The sequence below is a fragment of the Sinohyriopsis cumingii genome, chromosome 5 (assembly GCF_028554795.1).
Source record: "Sinohyriopsis cumingii isolate HCF-2022 chromosome 5, ASM2855479v2, whole genome shotgun sequence".
Classification (NCBI taxonomy): Eukaryota; Metazoa; Mollusca; class Bivalvia; order Unionida; family Unionidae; genus Sinohyriopsis; species Sinohyriopsis cumingii.
In genome coordinates this window covers 72,373,168-72,393,256 of record NC_142965.1, presented here as the reverse complement: position 1 = coordinate 72,393,256, position 20,089 = coordinate 72,373,168, and the positions used below count along the sequence as shown (strand labels likewise).

Here is a 20,089-nt window from a genome sequence, read left to right as displayed (position 1 = left end):
AAACACTTTGTCATAGTATATTTGCACAACATCCAATCCACACACTTTCTAATGCAAGACAAGCAAAAGGCGAAAACAAAATATACATGTAATCGTGAAGGGGATAACAATTAGCCATCTCCTATCTTTACGTACGAAATCACGGTAAATTGTAACCGATAAAGAAAGTATTGTACGTTACAACTGTAAAAAATTGGTATATCAATAAATATATTAATCTTTACGTGTGATTTCATGGTAAAATGTAAACGATGAAGAAAGTATAGTACGTTACAACTGTAAAGAATGGTACATCAGCAAATCTAGACAAACTGAAACATAATGGTACTTAGAAAGTATTATGATGCATCAGTTGCGGAATCGTGGTATAAAGAATCACCGAAATTTATCCTGGAAAGTTACATGTTTGATGCAATGAAAGTTAAAACTATATGAATATGGTTCAATTGCTTTATCCAGGATGACAAAACTTCAAACTATGCTACGTATTCGTCTTGAAAAAAATATATAAATATATATTGGAAGATATGAAGACATAAGATGTGATCTGTAAATGTCCAACCTGTGAATTGACCACGGGATAAATGAGGATGCTATTTTATCTTTTATCTCTTATTTACAATTGTATTCGGTAAGTTCATACTTGACTACATCCGTAGATTTATACAAACCTCTTATATGTCAATAGCTATTTTCGAAATAAAGACTAAAACGGGTTTTAATGCTGCTTCCTTTTTCAAAGTTGATAACTACATAATGTTACACTTTTTCAGATATTATGAAAACCAAAATATTGGTGTATTTGTCCTCTACCGTCATAGATCAAGCAAACAAGAGGTAACACACAAGGCTGAAGTATATACTTTTACATAAGATGTTTCATTGTCTGAATCTTTGAATACAATGCAGTTGGAAAATACAAGCACAAAGAAAAGAAAACAGAAACAATTGTTCTGTACTATCTGGTGTTATACAGTTTATTTACGTTTGGGCTTTCTTGTGTTAGTTTCGATTGTTTATTTTGTTTTAATGAAGCATGTTCTCAATAGAGAAATGTGCAGATATTAAATCATATGCATGTTAGGATAATAAACCCGTGTACTGCCTTCACCAATGTAATACATTTTCGAATTTCTAATTTGGTATTCATTTTGTACAAGGTAACGATTAACATCCCAACTTCTGCAGCAAAAATGAACATGTTAGATTACATCACACTCCAGTTTACTCGTTTCAAGTATATATTTGCTCTTGTTTTTCCTTGGAATCTGCAGGAATCTACATTTTGAAATATCCGAATATTTAAAAACTGTCTTTTGGTTGTCATTTGTTTTACAATTATACTAAAGATGTGTACTAAATAGGACATGGGAACTAGATGTAATTGTCTCTTGTGAGTAATCATCATATGGTGTGTGTTAGGTTTTGAAAAACTAGTTTGCTTACCAAGCGAATCACATACCGATATAAACATTTACGGCATGTCCAGTAGTTTGCTTAGATGTTCATCTTGACTCTATAGCATTAATGGTGTTTATTTGGTATTTCTATTCAAACATCACAGAGGTATTTTGTCTTGCAAACCAATACTATCCTCATTACAGGTTCAGATGAAAACAAAACAATGCAATAATGTTGCAACTTGTGCATGTGCAGTGGCTGTGCGAGCAGGAGGAGATATATTTTTAATTGACCTCTGCAGAAGTCCAGCTCTCATAAAACATGTTTCCTGCAAGGATAATATTCTTGACGTCAGACAAGAAAATGCATATTCGTATAAGGTGACTTTATTTTTAAGCGTTTATGCTGCAAAAGAGAGATATAAAGTACGTCAGAAAAATGCCCATACTAAAAATACGAAAACACACACACATACACACACCTCGCGTATGTTAATATATCATCAGTCGACAGCTTCGGTTGTGAGAGTCCGGATTAGGTAATATAATTTATGTTTGTTATTTATAACTCTGAATAGAAATATAACGGTTTTAATCACCGAAATGAAGAAATAAAAAAGTATTAAAATGATGCTGGTTAAATTGCACGTGAAGTTTATTTTATATTTTTGAATGAAGGAATACAACGTTTGTAATCTACACAGATTGATGCAAAATGCGAGGTTTAGATGAAAGGGTGATCAGCAAAATATCCAATCTTATATTTCCTACGATAATCATACTTGCAATCGTTAATTAGTATGTAATGCTTGACGAAACATAACTGGTAACTAAGATATTTTGCTATGGCACGTATATGACATTGCTTGAACAATTTAGAATGCAAATAATCGGGCTCGATGCATGTTACGTATATTGTATATTCATTGGTACAATCGGGATCACAAGTGATTTCCAATTGAATTACCAAATCATTTTCTGTAGAATCTAATTATTCCTACGAAGTACTTTCGATGATCTTTAAAATTAATTAACTCCATTGTGATGGCGGATGTTTTGAATGGCGTTCGAAAACTTCATATAAATAAAGTTTCTAATATAACTGACACGTAACAGCTCAAATCACAAGTGATACAAAATATTAATATACGGGAAACGTTGATTCTCCAGAAATGTTCCTACACTATTTGATTTTTACATGATCTGGGTAAATATATATATTCTGGTTGAGTGTCATTTTTATTAGGAAATTACTATTCTACCATTATCACACGAAAATAAAGAACCCACTCAAAGATGAATGCTTTTTTAAGATACAACAAAAAGTAAACTCGCATAATACACTAAATATTGTGTTGTAGTCTAATGTTCCAACAATACTGCAGTTTTATCAACATCAGCCTCTCCAAACGAATTAATGTTACCATGTCCTTTTCAGTATAAAATGTGTGTATAGAATTAAATTACCTACGGTGTTCAGTAACCAACAAATTATCAGTATAATATATTTTTTTTAAAGATCTATATGCCCCTTGGGACCATGGTGTCAGTTGCAATAAATAACTGGTGGGGATACGAATCAACCTTAAATTTGAATATCTACCCGTCTGTGAAGGATGTGCAAGAAACACAAGGACTATGTGGTGTGCTGAATGATAATCAAGACGATGATTTTATGACGTCAGATGGATCCTTAGTATATGATAATAACGTTTTCTCTGTGTCTTGGAGGTAATTACATATGTTACTGTAAAATGTTATTTAAAAATCCAAGTAAGTCAAGTGACCTTATGATGTTTTGAGGTCTTTAATTCAGTTTCTACACACACACACACACACACACACACACACAAACACACACACATTGAAACAGAACACAAATGCTTACGCTGTGGTGGGGCATAATTTAACATTCCGCTATAGGCCGCAAAACATAATCTATAATCGATAATGCAAGGTATGTACATCTATGGATTTCAATTTATAAATTAACCTTCTGATACCAAGAAGATGAGAATATATATGGACTTTTGGTTATGTGGAACACACGTTTGTAGAATGAAACCTGAAGATTAAACCATCATGGAAAATTGCAATATGTCTCCAGCAGGATATTAAATACACATTCCTTCATTCGCGTTTCTTTATATGTACCATGAGCGTATATATTTACTATACTGTTAAAAAATATAGTTACACCAGCAATGTTGCTCATGTATTGAAATAAATGAACCAAAATCAAGTCGTGCCATGGAGAAAGGCAATTTAAGACAACATATTACAAACAATTTCACTATTTCTTTCTTACTTTCATGCATCTTACAATATATCGGGTTTGTTTTGCCATGATGATATAAATATAATACATTAAACATGCATAGGTGGTCACTTTATCTACTGAGCAAATACCATAAAGACGATTATACATATTTTGGGCGTTCTCATACATACAAAAACACTTCTATACAAAGGACAACAGTCAATAATGAACAGCATTTCGTGAAAGCTTGAGAATAATGTAAAGAGAGAGATACAATATATATCATCTTGTAAGTAAAAGAAACAAAATTGAAATAATGTTAATGTTTATTCGTGTTTTCTAGTGCAAATTGTCATATTATCGTTCTTTATACTATTATTATTATTATTATTATTATTATTATTACTGAAGGATAAATCAGGTGCAGTCCTTCTTCGATCCAGAAAATCACAATCCTGACGAATGGGACGAACAATCTCTCTTTTGTGTTTGTCCTGCTGCTTTGATAATGGCAACACTCGAGAGTAATTCATCAGAAAGTGAGTTCGTTCCTCTGTGCTCAGCAAGCCTTTCTCTGTCCTGTAATAAAAAATCAGAAGTAAAAGGTGAAAAATACCAGTCTTGCAAAATCAAAACAAAAAGGTCCAAACAGTCAATGACCAAAGAGATCGAAAGGATTTTAAGAACAGAAGTCGTGCACGGTGACATAAAGAGTCATAATGTACAAAAGGTAGGTGAACAAAAACAAACATCTAAAGAAGAGTGTCTCTTTCATGACTAATAAATGTGTAGACTTGTTCGCTGTACATTTATACTATGTCTCACATATCCTTCCTTACACAAATATAATTGTAATACTATGAAGAATTGCTTTCTTTGCTACATTTAACACAATTAAATGACTGTAAATGTTCAGTAAAATTGAATAACGTGAGTTACTAATTAAACTAAGAAAAGGAAACATTAGATGTATTTATTACTTGCAAATGTTTTTATTTTATTCAATCTTAATAAATATATATAGTTCAAAAAAACTTTCCTTGATTTCGATCGACCTTCCAACAACAACAACAATAATAATAATAATAATGATAATAATAATAACAACAACAACAATAATAGTAATAATAATAATAATAATAATAATAATAATAATAAGGAGTAGTAGTAATAATAATAATAACATTAGTAGTATTGAAAGTGTATTAACGATTATTGCAATATGTATTAATGTATTTTCTTAAATCACTTTGAAATTACTTCTTGTCGTAACATCAATAATAAACAACCTGTACAACGTGTAATAAACCGTAACCACTCCACTATATTTTGTGTTGACTAAATTGTCTTTGTAGTATCAATACGTTAAGTAAAATAAAGAAATATCACTTGTTGCTTCTAAACTCATACCAAGCGGGAAATATTTGATTCCACTTATATCATTGTCTGAACAATTACTTACATATTATGTCGAGATAAAACTAAGTCTATATACCGTGGATAGGAAATCAAGATTCGATCATGATTCTAAATTGAACTAATTTGTATCATAATACGAAAGTGACCCCGATGCATATACACGAGTCTAGCCATTGTCGTCTCATTTTTTATTACTTTTTTAACAGAGATCAATCATTAACATCACATTAGAGGACGCATTAGAAGAGTGCAAAAACTTCTTCTCCACCAATTGTAGTACAGCTTCGTTCCAGGAAAGTCTCCCTGAAAGTAATCACAATTCGATGAACAGTTCCATTACAAATTGTGCTCTAGACTACACGGTAGGTGTTATTGTTATACGTGCTTAATTACACAATAGTTTTATAAAAGTCATGCCTAATGGAGTCTCTTAGTCATGTGGAACTGGTGTTGCACAAATGAATATAACTAGAGTTATCATGGCATCATTAGATATTGGTCACAGTAATATTTATTACACTGACACAATGTCCGTTTTTGATATCTATCCTGTAAACGTCGTAGCTTGCAAACCACAAATAAGAATCATATACGTTATTCATTTGTATTACAAAACTCTAAGGCACAAGTGATATTATAGTTGTGAGAAATATTTCCCATTTCAAAATGTTTATACAGTATAACTCATAAAGTGTCGTTAAGGATTTAATATCATTTACATGGACGTTTTGAATATTTAGAAAGTAAATATACCACAAAAGTTGAATTTCAATGAATATAACATGAACCCAGGAAAATATATCCTCACAGAGTTATTAGCCAAGATTTTGAATTTGTTATCCTTAGATTTAAACGAGCATCCATTTATGAAATTCGATCGACTTTTTTTGATATTTTGAGAAGCAATTTGTATCGTTCAACTCTAATATCTGACCTTATATATGTCAACTGATTTTGCTAGAAATTTGATCACATAAAACGTGAACAGTGATACCCATATCAAAATATTTTATATAGGAAATCATTCAGATAAGCATAGTAGCTTTATATTACCAAATTATAATTTTTGGGGTAAGCTTCTAAAAATAAATAATATTGTAATACTGAAAGGCGATGAGTTGAATGGGGAAAATATGACAATTTGAGAGGAATGTTAATGAGTCGTTGATATAATTTTAGTACACAGGAGACATGTCATTGGCCAGTCTTCACTGTGAAACCTACAGGTCTGAAGTTGCTGAAGAAATAGGAAGAAACAGTACATTTAGAGAGGTCAATCCGGAGGTTGTTGAGTCCTTTCGTGCCATGGCATGCATTAACGATTGCAATAATCACGGTGATTGTGTGAACGGTATGAGTTACAATACGTGTGATTGTAATCTCGTCTTCCATAATGTGCATTTTGCATTCAATCTATTTGTTGAAATTAGCACTTTTATTAGTATAAACGTACCAATTTCTAATTCTAATCGTTCATAATTATATCATGAATTACTATTATGAATCATTTCCTACCTCAGTTACTGAGTAGTACGGTTTGTTCGTGGGGAGACAAAGTGAGATAAAGCTCCACTTCCGTTGCAAAACTGAGGTAATGTGTATTCATTATTTGATCTGTTGTTGAATGAAGGACTATATCTAGGTCGAGTCTTAAGTATCAAATTCATATATTAATATATTTATTTTAAAATTTAAAAAGTAATATATATATATATATATATATATATATATATATATATATATATATATATATATATATATATATATTAAACATACGTGTAAGTGGTAAAACATCGATATCGGAATCATAAGTATTGTTTGGACTATATTAACAAATCGACCCTTCCCGTTACAGCATGATCAAAACTAAATCCACTCATCAATTTCTCATCTGACGCGAATTTCGCAATAATATCTCCCCAAGTAATTATATTTGTATGATATTTTTGGATTATTATTATTATTATTATTATTATTATTAAATTTGTGACCGCTCGTGGGTTCGATCCCCGGCCGAGCCATAATAAAGACTTACAAAAACGGTACTAACAGCTGCCTCGCTTGGCGCTCAGCATTAAGAGGTTAGTGTTAGGACTGGTTGGCCCGGTGTCAGGATAATGTGACTGGGTGGGACATCATGCTACATGTCTGCGGCATGATGCCCCAGTGCTAGACATCACTATAAACTGCCACCTTGCAGACATCGTAGCGATATGGCTGAAAAATTGTTAAAGCTGCGTTTAAAAAAAAAACAAAAAAAAAAACAAATTAAATTTGTGGGCGAGTGGTCTAAAGCGCTCTCCGTTACGGATCACTGCCATCTCACCTCTGCGTGGGTTCGAATCTAGGATTCAGCCAATGTGGGTATGTGAGAAACTATGCGAGTAGTTTCTCGTGGGTCGGAGGTTCTTCTCGGGCGTTTTCTGGGTTATTCCTCCACCATTAATACTGGCCGCCATGCATAGCCTATCGTGTGCTGAAAAATAGCGTTAAACACAACAACAACAACAACAACAACAATTAATGAAGTTCTTTTCTATTCTCCCAACACACAATTACCTTAATATTTTTCATTCAAAACTTCCTTGCTTAACTCTGCTGTGATATAGTTTATTAACCAAATTATGATGGTGATGATCATTTTCCGTCCTTTTTTCTCACAGGATAGAATCGGATCAAACATAAATCATCGCTGTGAGATATACACAAGAACCCGCTTGATTGTTATTTTTACAAAGATTTTAGATCACATTTCTTGTTCAAGAGCGAACCTAGTGATTGAAACATGTAGGAATCCATAAGTAGTTTGCGTTAAATATTTGTTATTGTATATGGAATTTTAGTCTCCGTTGAAAAAGACTTAATTTAGCGTGAATATTTGGGAAACCGTTTTGTATTTGCATCGGTATCAATTTTTGTATGCACACACACAGACAAACACACACAGATATATATATATATATATATATATATATATATATATATATATATATATATATATATATATATATATATATCATCGACCCCAATTTTCGTTTCAATCCTGTATTAAAGGTGGTGCACTTAATGGGAGCGAAAAGTTAGCTAATGTCAGATTCATCCTTTGCAACTGTATAGCACATAGCCAGTTCAATTTTCCTATAGTATGTGCAGTTTAATATTTTTGATATTATAACTTGTGAACATATACCTTTATGTGATTTTGATTGGTCATAAAAGTTAATGAAATTATTGTGCATTAATGTTGAATGAACATTTAGACGGCCATTTTTCAACTCGACTCGCAATAAGGAAGATGAGGAAAATATATCGGCTGTCTGAATTCGGACAAGTTACCACCACAGGGGTTTGTTATGTCACGTATTGCAACATCATTACGAGAAAAATGGCGTAGAAATATAAGACAATGTCAAATGTAAGAAGAACGTGTATTGTTTATGTGATAGCTAGGTGCGGAGTGGGGGAGGGTGGCGGCATATATTTGTCATAGATATAGAATCTACACTTTATGCAAGCGTGGTTTAAATGTTACTTACGGAAGTAAATAATCTGACCTCTGTTCACAGAAGAATGTGGACGTAAACTGGTATCCTAAATGACAGAACATATCCAGCAAAAGCTTATTCACGCAGTATATATGGAATGTAAATCCGACTCAAAAAGAAATCTGATTGCTTCTTATGTACAGTCAATTGTTCCAAATAATATACAGCAAATATACTTGTCACAAATCCGATACAGACAATAAGGGAATTTTGGCATCTGGGAATCCTATTTAACATGAAACGCTGAAGAAAATTGACGTACATATTTTGTTGCCGTGCGTTCTTTTGGACGCAAAGAATTCGCTTGATGTGATCAGGATTTATTTAATATACAATGCATTGGACGAGGGGTGGCATCGTGTATACTTCCATCATATGCATTGACTAGTTCTCCACTTTGTTTACTCCCTGTGTTGCGCTCCTCTATTAATATAGCGGATTGCAACGCCGGGAAGAAACGAAATAAGGAACCAGACTAGTATAGGCAATGTTATGACGGAGTAGATTCCCATTATCTCGCGAGCACTCACGCGATTCCCATCCAGCTCAGCAAGATGTCATCTTGATGTTTAACATCAATGCTTGTTGCACTAGAAAGTGATCTCCAGATTAAAAGGTCGTGCACTAAGAATCATTAGCGAAGAAAGTGAAAGAAGCAGAACACAAAAGAGTAACTGTGGATCTAACTTAATGAACAATGGAGAAACTAATTCCCTTGATTGGAATACGGCACATCCATTAGGATTACCGGTGAGACTTCTAATCGCGAAGACTACAAAAGTGAATTATCCTATCGTGACAGGGTTTAAAAAAATTAAAAAATCTGCCCTCGTTCGCCACAAGATATCTAGAGAACACATTATAACCCAAGACATTCTTTCACAACAAATAAATCAGTAAACTTGCCGAGACAAATGCTTTTATTTGGAGATTACACTGTCAGGGGGTCATTCCAGAATTTGTTGGTTTTTAACTTTGCTGCAATAAAAGAAAGATCTTAATGTTTAAGTGCAACTTATTAGAAACAAGATGAATCATTAGCCGCCTTGATTTTTGGATAAATTTATTCTAGAACGAAGTACAATAAAACCGATGATAGTACGCATTTAATGACAAGCAGTAAATTAACTGCCGTTTGGTTAAAATGATTTATTAGGCTTTTTATATTGGCATGTATGTAATGTGTTGGTCTATACTATTGCTTCAAAAAATTATAAGGAGACTGTTAAAAGAAAAATGAAGTAATCAAATTATTCTATGAATGGACAATGCATTTGTTTGTTGATTGTGCATGTTGGTTTATTTGTATGTTTAGAGAGAAAGAGAAAGAGAGCGAGATTATGTTGTACAAGTTGCAATATCCTATTTCAAGCTGAAAAAGTACGAGTGAGATGAAAATTTGTCAGTACATTTTTCACCCCCACATTTTTTATTTGACCCCCAGTTCTGACACTAAGGTCTTTTTTACCCTCAGTTTTACCTGCCTGGGGGATACACTGTCTCTATGTCTACTGTATACTGTATCAACCAATGTGACATACCATCGTATTGATCATCGTGTTTTTAAAAATGACTTTGTCGTTAAAAATATTCTGTTCATTCATCTGGAAGCCTTTTTTGTACTAGTTTAACTTAAAATTCATTATTCGTTCTGATACAAATAATCTCAAACTGATAATGATTTAATATTTAATGTATAACACTCGTTAAACAATATCCAGCTTTTGTTCTCCGTGACTCGCAAAAGCTGGACATTATTCCATTCGTTTCAAAAATTCACTATTAAATCATTACCTATTTGAGATCCTCTATTTATACTCTTTCCGGCAATATCATACAATGCGACACTATAGCGTAGATAAGGTTACAATAATAAATCATTTTGTTAAAATGAAATTGATATGCGCATTTAAAGTAAACTTGTTGCAGTTAGTAATTTATAAATTACAACTTATAGTTTATTTTGAGTTCTAGTATCAGTAATGTACTATTTAGTTCTGTCTTAATTATTGCAGGATCATGTATTTGTCATGACTTGTATATCGAGGAGGATTGTTCCGTGTCCTTAAGCAAATACCCTGAAGTAGAAGACACGTACTCTGGCGGACTGTGTCAGAAAGATACGGATGAGTGCTGCGGAGAAATTTCGATATATGGATCTCGATTTGTTATGGGCATTACCAAACAAAGACTAGAGATATTTGATGTAAGCATCAAAGTTCAATATTCATCATTTGCTTCTTAATGAATAATAATCTTAATTCTAAACAAAGAGTTCCGTCCATTGTTTGGACCTCCGAAGACACCTTTTTCATGGTCTTATCTTAAAAGATGTTATGCCAATATGTTGCTTTAGTTTATTTAGAAACTATAATCCACTCCATCTTTACAATTATTTTTATTACGCCTGTCAATTGTTATACATTAAAAACCAATTAAGAAAACAACGGACAATCGCAGGTTAGCACCTAATAGATCGATTATCATACATGAATGTCTGCCATTTTAACCTATAGACACTATATTGCATACCTTACCAATATTGTTTTGTTAGTCATACAATGCTTGACACGTGCATGTAACTTATGTTCACCTTCGTAATGTATTCAATCAAATTTAATCAGTTACCAATATAACCAACAGTGACCGACTGGTCTTATACCTTTGTCAATAATAATTCTATAACAAAACGAATGCATAAATTAAAACCAAAACTTTGGAATATGCTTATATATACAGGGCAAAGTAACGGAACAGAGTTCAATAAACATCACTAATCTGTCTTTATAACACATGGCTGGTCAGTCCTTTTATATATGATTGTATTGTACGGGCAGTGATTTACTAATGGTCAAGCCAAAGGTTTTAAATATCACATCAAAATAATCAAGTGTAACCATCAATGTTCCTTTTAAAACATCTACGTGTTTTTGCTCTGTGTGTTGTCTTAGTTATAATTAATGACTTTCTTATTGTGAAAGCAATGATTATGACAGATATGTATGATTTGTGAAACATTTGTTCCAGATATATCTCAATGGAACCACAGTTGTCGAGGAACCAAGCGAACAAGCCATTTTTATTATAAACCCTTATGAAGGGCAGATAAACGTTCCTTGCCAAAATAGACTTCGACGCTCAACAGACTCAGACAACAGTTCGATACCATTTGTCACAGGAGCACGTGTATCCTTGACAAATGATGGTACAAACTACGGCTCCACCAAATCTTATTACATTTTTGACACCAAATGCCAGGGGATTTTGAATGATACGAATGGATACATATTTTATCTTCTGGTACATTAACCAATTGTATCTTATCAATCATGGCAATAACAAATATACAACTAAAAATAACAAAGGAAACCAGAACATTCGAACTTTAAGAAATATTAATAGCTTGGTATAATTTTCTTACAAACATGTCTTTTATTGAAAACCATGCATGCATCGCGTTTTGATTAATAATTATTCATGACCTTAAAGACGTAAGTGTACTAAAATGGTACAAATTTAAAAGTAACACGAGTAATCTTCTGTTAAGTGAAAAAAGGTTAAAAGAAATGTGATTCCATATTCACCACTTCTGTGTATACCTTCTGAAAAATGCTTTTCAACTAAGTAATATTTAAAAAATACCGTTAATATCAAGATAAAAAGTGGATGATATTTCGTTCGTACGTTTGTAAATTAATATGAAAGACTATTAAAACATGTATGTGGTATTATTAATAATTTTGTTATATTTCTTGAAAGGATGGAACGTGTTTTATAAGTGGTACGTGCTACAGTGCAGGAGAAGAAGACTCGCTTGATACATGTATGCAATGTCAGCCGACTAGCAATCAATTCTCTTGGACTTACAGTAAGTAATAGTACTTATCTGGAAACTGTCAAATATTTACAATCAGATCAGGTACGGCCAGTGTTTTGACCTTATTCAAATAAGACTTTTGAATACAAGTAAAAAACATTATTGGTGCCATCAGATATTGCAAAGCAAAATGTGATTATATTTTTGATCAGACGCCTTATGCTTTCTTCTCGTGTTCTTATTTACAAATGCAAAGCATATCTAAATTTACTTTATAACTTCTAAGCTTTTAATTGATTGCCAAAAGAGTCAGCAATAGTGTTAAATTAGCAGACGATGCACTTTATTTAGAACTTGACATATGAAGTAAAAACGTAAGATATTCTGCAAATGGTCCTTAAATAAAAACGTGAATAGGAATAATCACGTCTATAAAACGATAAAGAACCGCATAACTCGACTTGTCACCAAGAATTGTTTATATTAATAACTATGAATGACGTATGTTGCAGTAAACCGCCTTTCACACGCCTGTTATGTTTCACGTGTGGGAATGACATGTTTCCTGCACGCTTTACAAGTGAGAATATATTTATAGCAGATCCTTGAGCTGCGTAATTTGCAACGTTGGTAACGGCACATGCATTCCCAGTTTGATCCAAGTCTCCTTATTTCACAAACTTCTCTTTAGACGTCGAACGTGAAAATATCGTATGATGCTCATTTGAAGCAGTTGCTTTCAAAAATGTGAACAATTTTTTCTCGTTTTCCTGTCATCATATTATAAAACGTCTCTTCTTAAGCTTCGGACCACATTGCTGTGAAGTAATGTTCATTGACTTTTATTCTGTGTTAAAACTCCTAAAGGTACATACACAACTCTCAATTGTCATAAAAACCACTGCATTTTACCAAAGCAACATCACTATAATTTTAGTTCTAAAACAAAATTAAAGTTAAGAATACGAAAATGAAAACAAAACGTCATGACGCTAAACGTGTCTTACTTAGAATATATGTGCATGATACATACGTTTTAATTAAATGGTATTAAGAATTATAATATTTAATGAACATATTTGGTCGTTCGGTTTGTAACCATTTACATCATTGTAAGTGAATTTGTTCATCCATTGTATTATCTTTGCTTACTTTTATTTACTTAGACGATGTTAAATACATAACCTATCTAACTGTAAAACAAACACAAGTAATATAGTCTGCATAAGATGGATTTCGTTGACAGCATAAATATACACAACATATGTTTACTGAAATATAGAATCTTTCCAAGCCGAATATTCATCGTAAATCGTCAGTAATGCATTAGCATATCAACAACATACACCTCGATGTACTGATTTCGGTTGCTAAAGCGATGACTATTGGTATCAAACTAATCAGTAAGAATAACTCGCATGACAAAGCATCCGAAATGTATAATCAAGAATAACTTTATCCCTGAAAACAACGACAGTAGACAGAAACAGTTGTACGTGGTCTTGAAATATAAATTATTATCGTTTTGGATGCTACTAAATGTTATTATATGGATTGTCGGAGAAGTGTAAACATAAGCACTTTCACTGAATTTAGGCAAGACTATCCAAGAGTGTTTTATTTTAAATATAACCTCCTAATCCTGCTGACATTAATACCATATCTTTAGTAATATTATTCCTTCTATGCGATTTGATTATATTCAAATAGTAATTTATGCATTCTGCATAGACATAACATTGTATTCTGATACATATTTTGTTTCAGCCATCATTGCCTGAACGGAATACCTTTTCTTCGAGGAGATGGTACATCTCATAATTTTGCATTAAGTCCCTGTATATAGCTCATGTATAGTAAGAACGAGCATTTTGTGTTTAGTGAATATACAATAGTCAATTAGTGACCATGCTAGTAACACGAATAGTACTGACTGCTGACTTCTATGCAATACATTACAAATAAAAATAAATATCAGTGGACTTATACATAGTTAACAAATTCATTCTAACAATTCTACTGCAAACTTAAAAATGTTTCTTCTTGTAGAGTGTGTAGGCAGCAAGACTGATCTACCAGTCTCAATGGCAATTACGACTATAATAGTTTCTGTTAGTGTGGTGTCCTTCGTCATTGCGTTGGTGATTGTTGGAATAATTATCATGAAGTGCTGCTTCCAAAAGGAGAAACGGTAAGTATGAATACAATATATATATATATATATATATATATATATATATATATATATATATATATATATATATATATATATATATATATATTTGAAATAGCTATAACGTCCCACGTTAATTATTGAATTAAATACAAATATCTTGACGTTATTTGCATAGTTTTGGCTTCAAAGATGTTTCGAATATTAATTAGTGTCCAGTTACATTGTCGAGCTAATCTAAACTGTAGTACGAATCGTAAATTCTAATATTACATATTTAATTAAGAGAATATGATTTTAAACGTTTCAGAATCGTTGCAAATTGTGAAAATTACTTAACAGTACAGACACCTGGCCGAAGGAAATTCGACGTTGCTATGTTTCAGTCTGCAGAGCAAGTGCGAAAGTGAAACAGAAACAGATCGAAACAACGTTGGTTCCATAACTCTGCTAAGAACAATAGATCACGAACTCTATGATCATAGTAATAATAATAATAATAATAATAATGAGGACTTTGAATAGCGCCTAATCTTTAGAAGCTCTAAGCGCTTTAAAACATTAGACAATACCTATACTATAAAATACATATATAATGATATGATTATAAAAAAAACACACCATGAAATGAGAAAATATAAGAAACATGCTGAAAATATTTAAGGTAGGAATCGATATTAGGTCTTTAAGTTTGTTGATTGATATTTCAAATAAACGAATTGCACGGACCTTTAACTTTAATGTATATATTGGCACTTCTTAGCAGTCATAATATTTTATTTTAAACAAAGGTTTTTATGTGACACAACTATCATTAAATCTTCATAGCTGTATTGTTCTACTAACATACAGAATAGCAAATAAACTAATGAAAAAGACAACAATATTAAACCAAATGGATAGCACGGATTTGGGTAAAGGACTATCAATTTATTAATATTTGTATATTGTCACATCCGGTTTTTATATTACATTTTAGTACATTGTTTCCTTTACAAATGCGCTTCAGTACTTATCCATGAAGTTAAGGAACATTTAGGAGAGTAATATTGCTATATATGCTATCATAAATGCGACGGATTCAAAGAAACTGCAATCATCTGGTTCTTTTAGATTAAGATGCTGATCATCATACTGACTTATTTATCCTCTGACATCTAATTACTTAAGTATTTTAACGTTAATGCAATTAGATTTTACCTTTCACGTTATGAGTTGATATAAAAAGGCGTTTTGATAGAAAGTATAAATAACTCAGAATCGAATGTCGGTGATTTGATGCGATATCACCCTTTTGTATATAGACTGTCTCCTTTTTATCATTTTTTCTAAAATTATGGTGTGCTTTTATATTGCAGTTAGGTTGGTTCATTATACTGCTTTGGATTTATATATGTTTTTGTGTGGAACTTTATCATACACTTTTCGTTAAGCAAATTTTATTTTCTTGTTATCTCTTAGATTTCTTCATTGACATTTACATTATCATATTTTATTCTTATGTCCTTTAATATAATCCAGTGATGGAATAACTGAGGAATTATCCCAATTCGCATTGATTTACTGATACAAACCTTCTTCTGATTAATATTTTTAAGTTCAATCCATCTTGTTGTGCTCGTCTCACTTACATCACTGGAAACATTTAAGAAACATTCATAAGCACCCGGTATGTCTTAAAATCCACTAATTATGATAACTAGAGAGCATCGGATCTATTTTACATTCATGATTTGATATGCAGTCAGCAAGCTTATGAAACAGAAACGATAAGGATTAATTAATGATTCTTCAAGATGGCAACATGTACATTTCATACGAAGATTCGATATGTCAACAAAACCCATTTAGTAACAGAAAACAGTTCAAATTCTTTTGTCTTTATGATAATCATGTCATCACCATTTATTTATCCACTTGATGAAACCTTTGTCCCCTCTTGTAACTTTGTAGTTTTATATTTTAGAATTGAATGTGTTATTCTTTTCAAATTTGCGAATCTCCTATAAAGTCTCTTGTGGCATTTTTGTGTTTTCCTTTACACATTATATATATATATATATATATATATATATATATATATATATATATATATATATATATATATATATATATATATATATATATATATATATATAGTATGTCTACGTGTTAAATGTGTTGACAATAACATCTCATCCATGTGTAGAAGAACACTTTGGCTCTGAAAGGTAACTCATTTATTTACGGTTGTTTTTAAATTGTTTGAACATAGCTGTTGCTTTCTGTTGGAGAACATCAAAACTTTGCAATGTTTCGCAAAACATGGAAAGGATATGGGTGCATGGTGTCAATTTAAAATATGTTTTCCGTATATGATTTTCCAAACAAATGTCATTATCGACCGAAAACACATGCGATGTTAAATCTTTGGCTCTCGCCAAATAATTAACAAAGGTGTCATTTCTATGACAATTCTTGTTCCAACTAGGAAATATATTTTTGTCAGGGTCTACGTCATAAAAATTGGTAAGTTGTGCAGCCAACTAGATCTTGGTTCAATTTTAAAAGCATGGTTTCATTGACTTTGTTTTAAAATTTGGCACGAGTGCTCTTACTGCCAACTTTTTTGATATTTTTGTCCCTTCAATTAACATATTGTTTCCTTTATGGTGTATTTCTGATGTAATCTTTGATATGAAAACTATAAAAACAGAATAAATATCCCATAATTATCCATATGTTTAATATCCCAAACTTATCGGTTGTCCTATAATTAAGTAGCAGACATGCAACTAAATCAATTTCACTTCATAAAATAATGTAGAAGTAACAGCAGGTATTATAACTTGAGAAAGGTTAGTATATTAGTACACAAATATAAAACATCAAATGTTTGACGGTCATAATATTTACTATCAAAAAATTGTTACATGCATTTTGCACTGAAAGTCTGAAAAGATATTTTTGAAATACTATATCCGACCATTTGTAAATATAAATATATTATTTACACACAACTGTAAACCCCACTGTGCTAATCTTTCTTATGGACATGAAAACATAAAGAAACTTCGGTGATTGAACTCTGAATTACTTTGAAAGAAATTAAACGTTTCTAAACAATGAGGTACCGTTAAACAGGATCTTTCTAAAAGTATTGAGAAAAGACCAAACAGCTCTTAAAATATCGGTACCAACGTGCAGGTCTAAAATAGGAATATTTTAATTGTAATAATATTAGTTGGTAACGACTATATTAATCAATGGCATTTTAAAACTGTAATTTCTTTTCAGTTTGACTAAACTAATATCTGTATCTGTCCCCGTTTTATTACATTTTTGAATAAATATAATATTATATGAACTTGTTCGTGTTCTCTGTTCTTTCTTTCAAACTATGTAACTACGTATATGTAGGTGGGAGCATATTACATGTATCTTTCAGGAACCACCACTTTTTATATAATTTGCTGGACTGCAAGGTTATACAACTCATATATTCTCTTCTTTGTAGGGTTATGTTGAATGAAAGAAATCAAACCGAAATATCGAATGTTCAAAGATGTTAGAGTGACAACATATTGTGTTATATCTCCTCATCTAACTGATGTTTACATGGAACGAAGAGATACGGCAGTTCAGTTTTCTATGTAATATTCGTTTACTTTTAGCTTAGATCTCTTCTCAATAGACGATGAAAATAGGGCAGAGAATGTGAGGATATTTTTAAAATGTCTTTGCAACTAAAGCAAATTATCGTATGTATTTTCCAGAGACAACTTCGACAATGCATGATTACTTTTATATGTGCATTTATGATGACCGTAATGAAGCCATAATATTAGGTATGAACCCTATAATAATTCAACAAAACAGTGTCCAGCAAATAAAGTGTGACGATCGGTGTCAAAGTAGGCACATATCAAGATTGTATCTATGGTATTTCGAATTTAATCATATTGACATATTTAGAAAGTAACAATATGTTTAAAAGAGCATCAACAGCTAAAAATCAAACAAAACAAACCGCAACAAAATATCAAACATCATATCTGTAAAATAAACAAAAGAGAAATCTTGATGAAGGGATATCTGATTTAAGAGCAATCTAGATAATAATAAAGTAGTTGGTGAAATTATTACGCATTGAAATGATCACGCACCACAAGCATGGGTATAATAGAGGGAGGTGTGCTTTGACGGTAGGAGGATGCTTGCTATTTTGTTTGTGGCAGATCTAATATCCAAACAAAGGATAACGTCAGTAGTCTGCTTTGTTGAGGCATCAACGTCGATTTCATTATCGATTATCAAACTCGAGGACCTATCAAGGAAATTATCATCGACGTCAGACGAAATAGGGGTTGGGCTAAGAAACAATCCCCTTATACAAGTCTTCTGCGGTTTATATTTTATATTTTACACAAAATGTTACTGTACCTAATATACACCCAAAGCGTACTGTAATAATCAATCTAAAAATTCCACTTTGCTAAAGTGAACGTTACTGACCCATCAGAACAATATCACTTATCACACAGACCATATTTTATAATAACATCAGTCTCAATTTTATGACAATGTAATCTTATTGCCATCATCTCAACAAAACCCGAAAATCAGTCTAGCGCATCCATATAATTATCAAAACCTATTACCTTTCCTACTGGAATTTCTTTTGATGCTTTTCGCTCGTTTTTTTTAAACTTTATTATCTGCCATTTATAAGCAATACATCTTACTTAGCAATCCGATAAACTCGACGATAGGAACAAAATATGTCTCATCTTTAAATTTTCATAAAACGTTTTGTTATTGTCACAGTGAGATCTGCTGTTTCTTGGATAATATAAAAGATCAAATAGTTCTAGGCTATTGTAACACGCTTGATAAATATCATCAGATAATATCTTGCACATTAGAGAGTCAGTGTCTGTAAATAACAGGTCTGCATCAGGCCCCTTAACCTTAAAAATATCGTAGTGGAACCAGTACATTAACTTCTTTCGTATCTAAGTACTGCCATTCTGACATAAACTAGCTTGATCAACTTCAAGTTTGTCTTTCTTATATTAACGGTTGCTAGATTTTCATTACATATTTTCATACTAACAAAATCATCAGATGCAACAAGTTTATTATGACGTTCCACGTTATTAACAATCTCAATATTAACTCATATGCATACTTATCATTGCTGACACTATAAAGTATTAACGTCGATTTAATATTTCATCCAACTTGATTGATTACATTTTAGCACACTATTAACTTGTCTTAAAGCCAGACCATGATCTAGTGCCTGTTTCAGATTTTATTGTATAAAATGTGTCTCTCCCTGTCAAGCAGATTAGGAACTAGTGTTCGAACAACAGTGTTGTTTGCAACAGATTTACACTGCAAATAATTGTGTTGTTTTTCTGTAAAACTATAGTCTATCAGAATTGAGTCTGGATAAAATGGATAATCATTATGCTTATCATGAAGGTCAAC

At 31.9% G+C, this 20,089-nt stretch overlaps 1 protein-coding gene across 1 annotated transcript in view; it reads left to right on the top strand.

Moving 5' to 3' along the window:
• Positions 1–17,956, top strand: part of LOC149799434 (von Willebrand factor D and EGF domain-containing protein-like) — an 86,282-nt gene extending 68,326 nt beyond the window's left edge. The window contains exons 10-20 of the mRNA XM_089958778.1: positions 774–837; positions 1,605–1,781; positions 2,920–3,131; positions 4,072–4,390; positions 5,286–5,441; positions 6,259–6,430; positions 10,640–10,830; positions 11,652–11,924; positions 12,384–12,492; positions 14,491–14,632; positions 14,925–17,956. Of these exons, the coding sequence (XP_089814904.1) occupies positions 774–837; positions 1,605–1,781; positions 2,920–3,131; positions 4,072–4,390; positions 5,286–5,441; positions 6,259–6,430; positions 10,640–10,830; positions 11,652–11,924; positions 12,384–12,492; positions 14,491–14,632; positions 14,925–15,024 (1,915 nt within the window). The 3' untranslated portion in view covers positions 15,025–17,956. The remainder of the gene's footprint in view (positions 1–773; positions 838–1,604; positions 1,782–2,919; positions 3,132–4,071; positions 4,391–5,285; positions 5,442–6,258; positions 6,431–10,639; positions 10,831–11,651; positions 11,925–12,383; positions 12,493–14,490; positions 14,633–14,924) is intronic.
• The last annotated feature ends 2,133 nt before the right edge of the window (positions 17,957–20,089 follow it).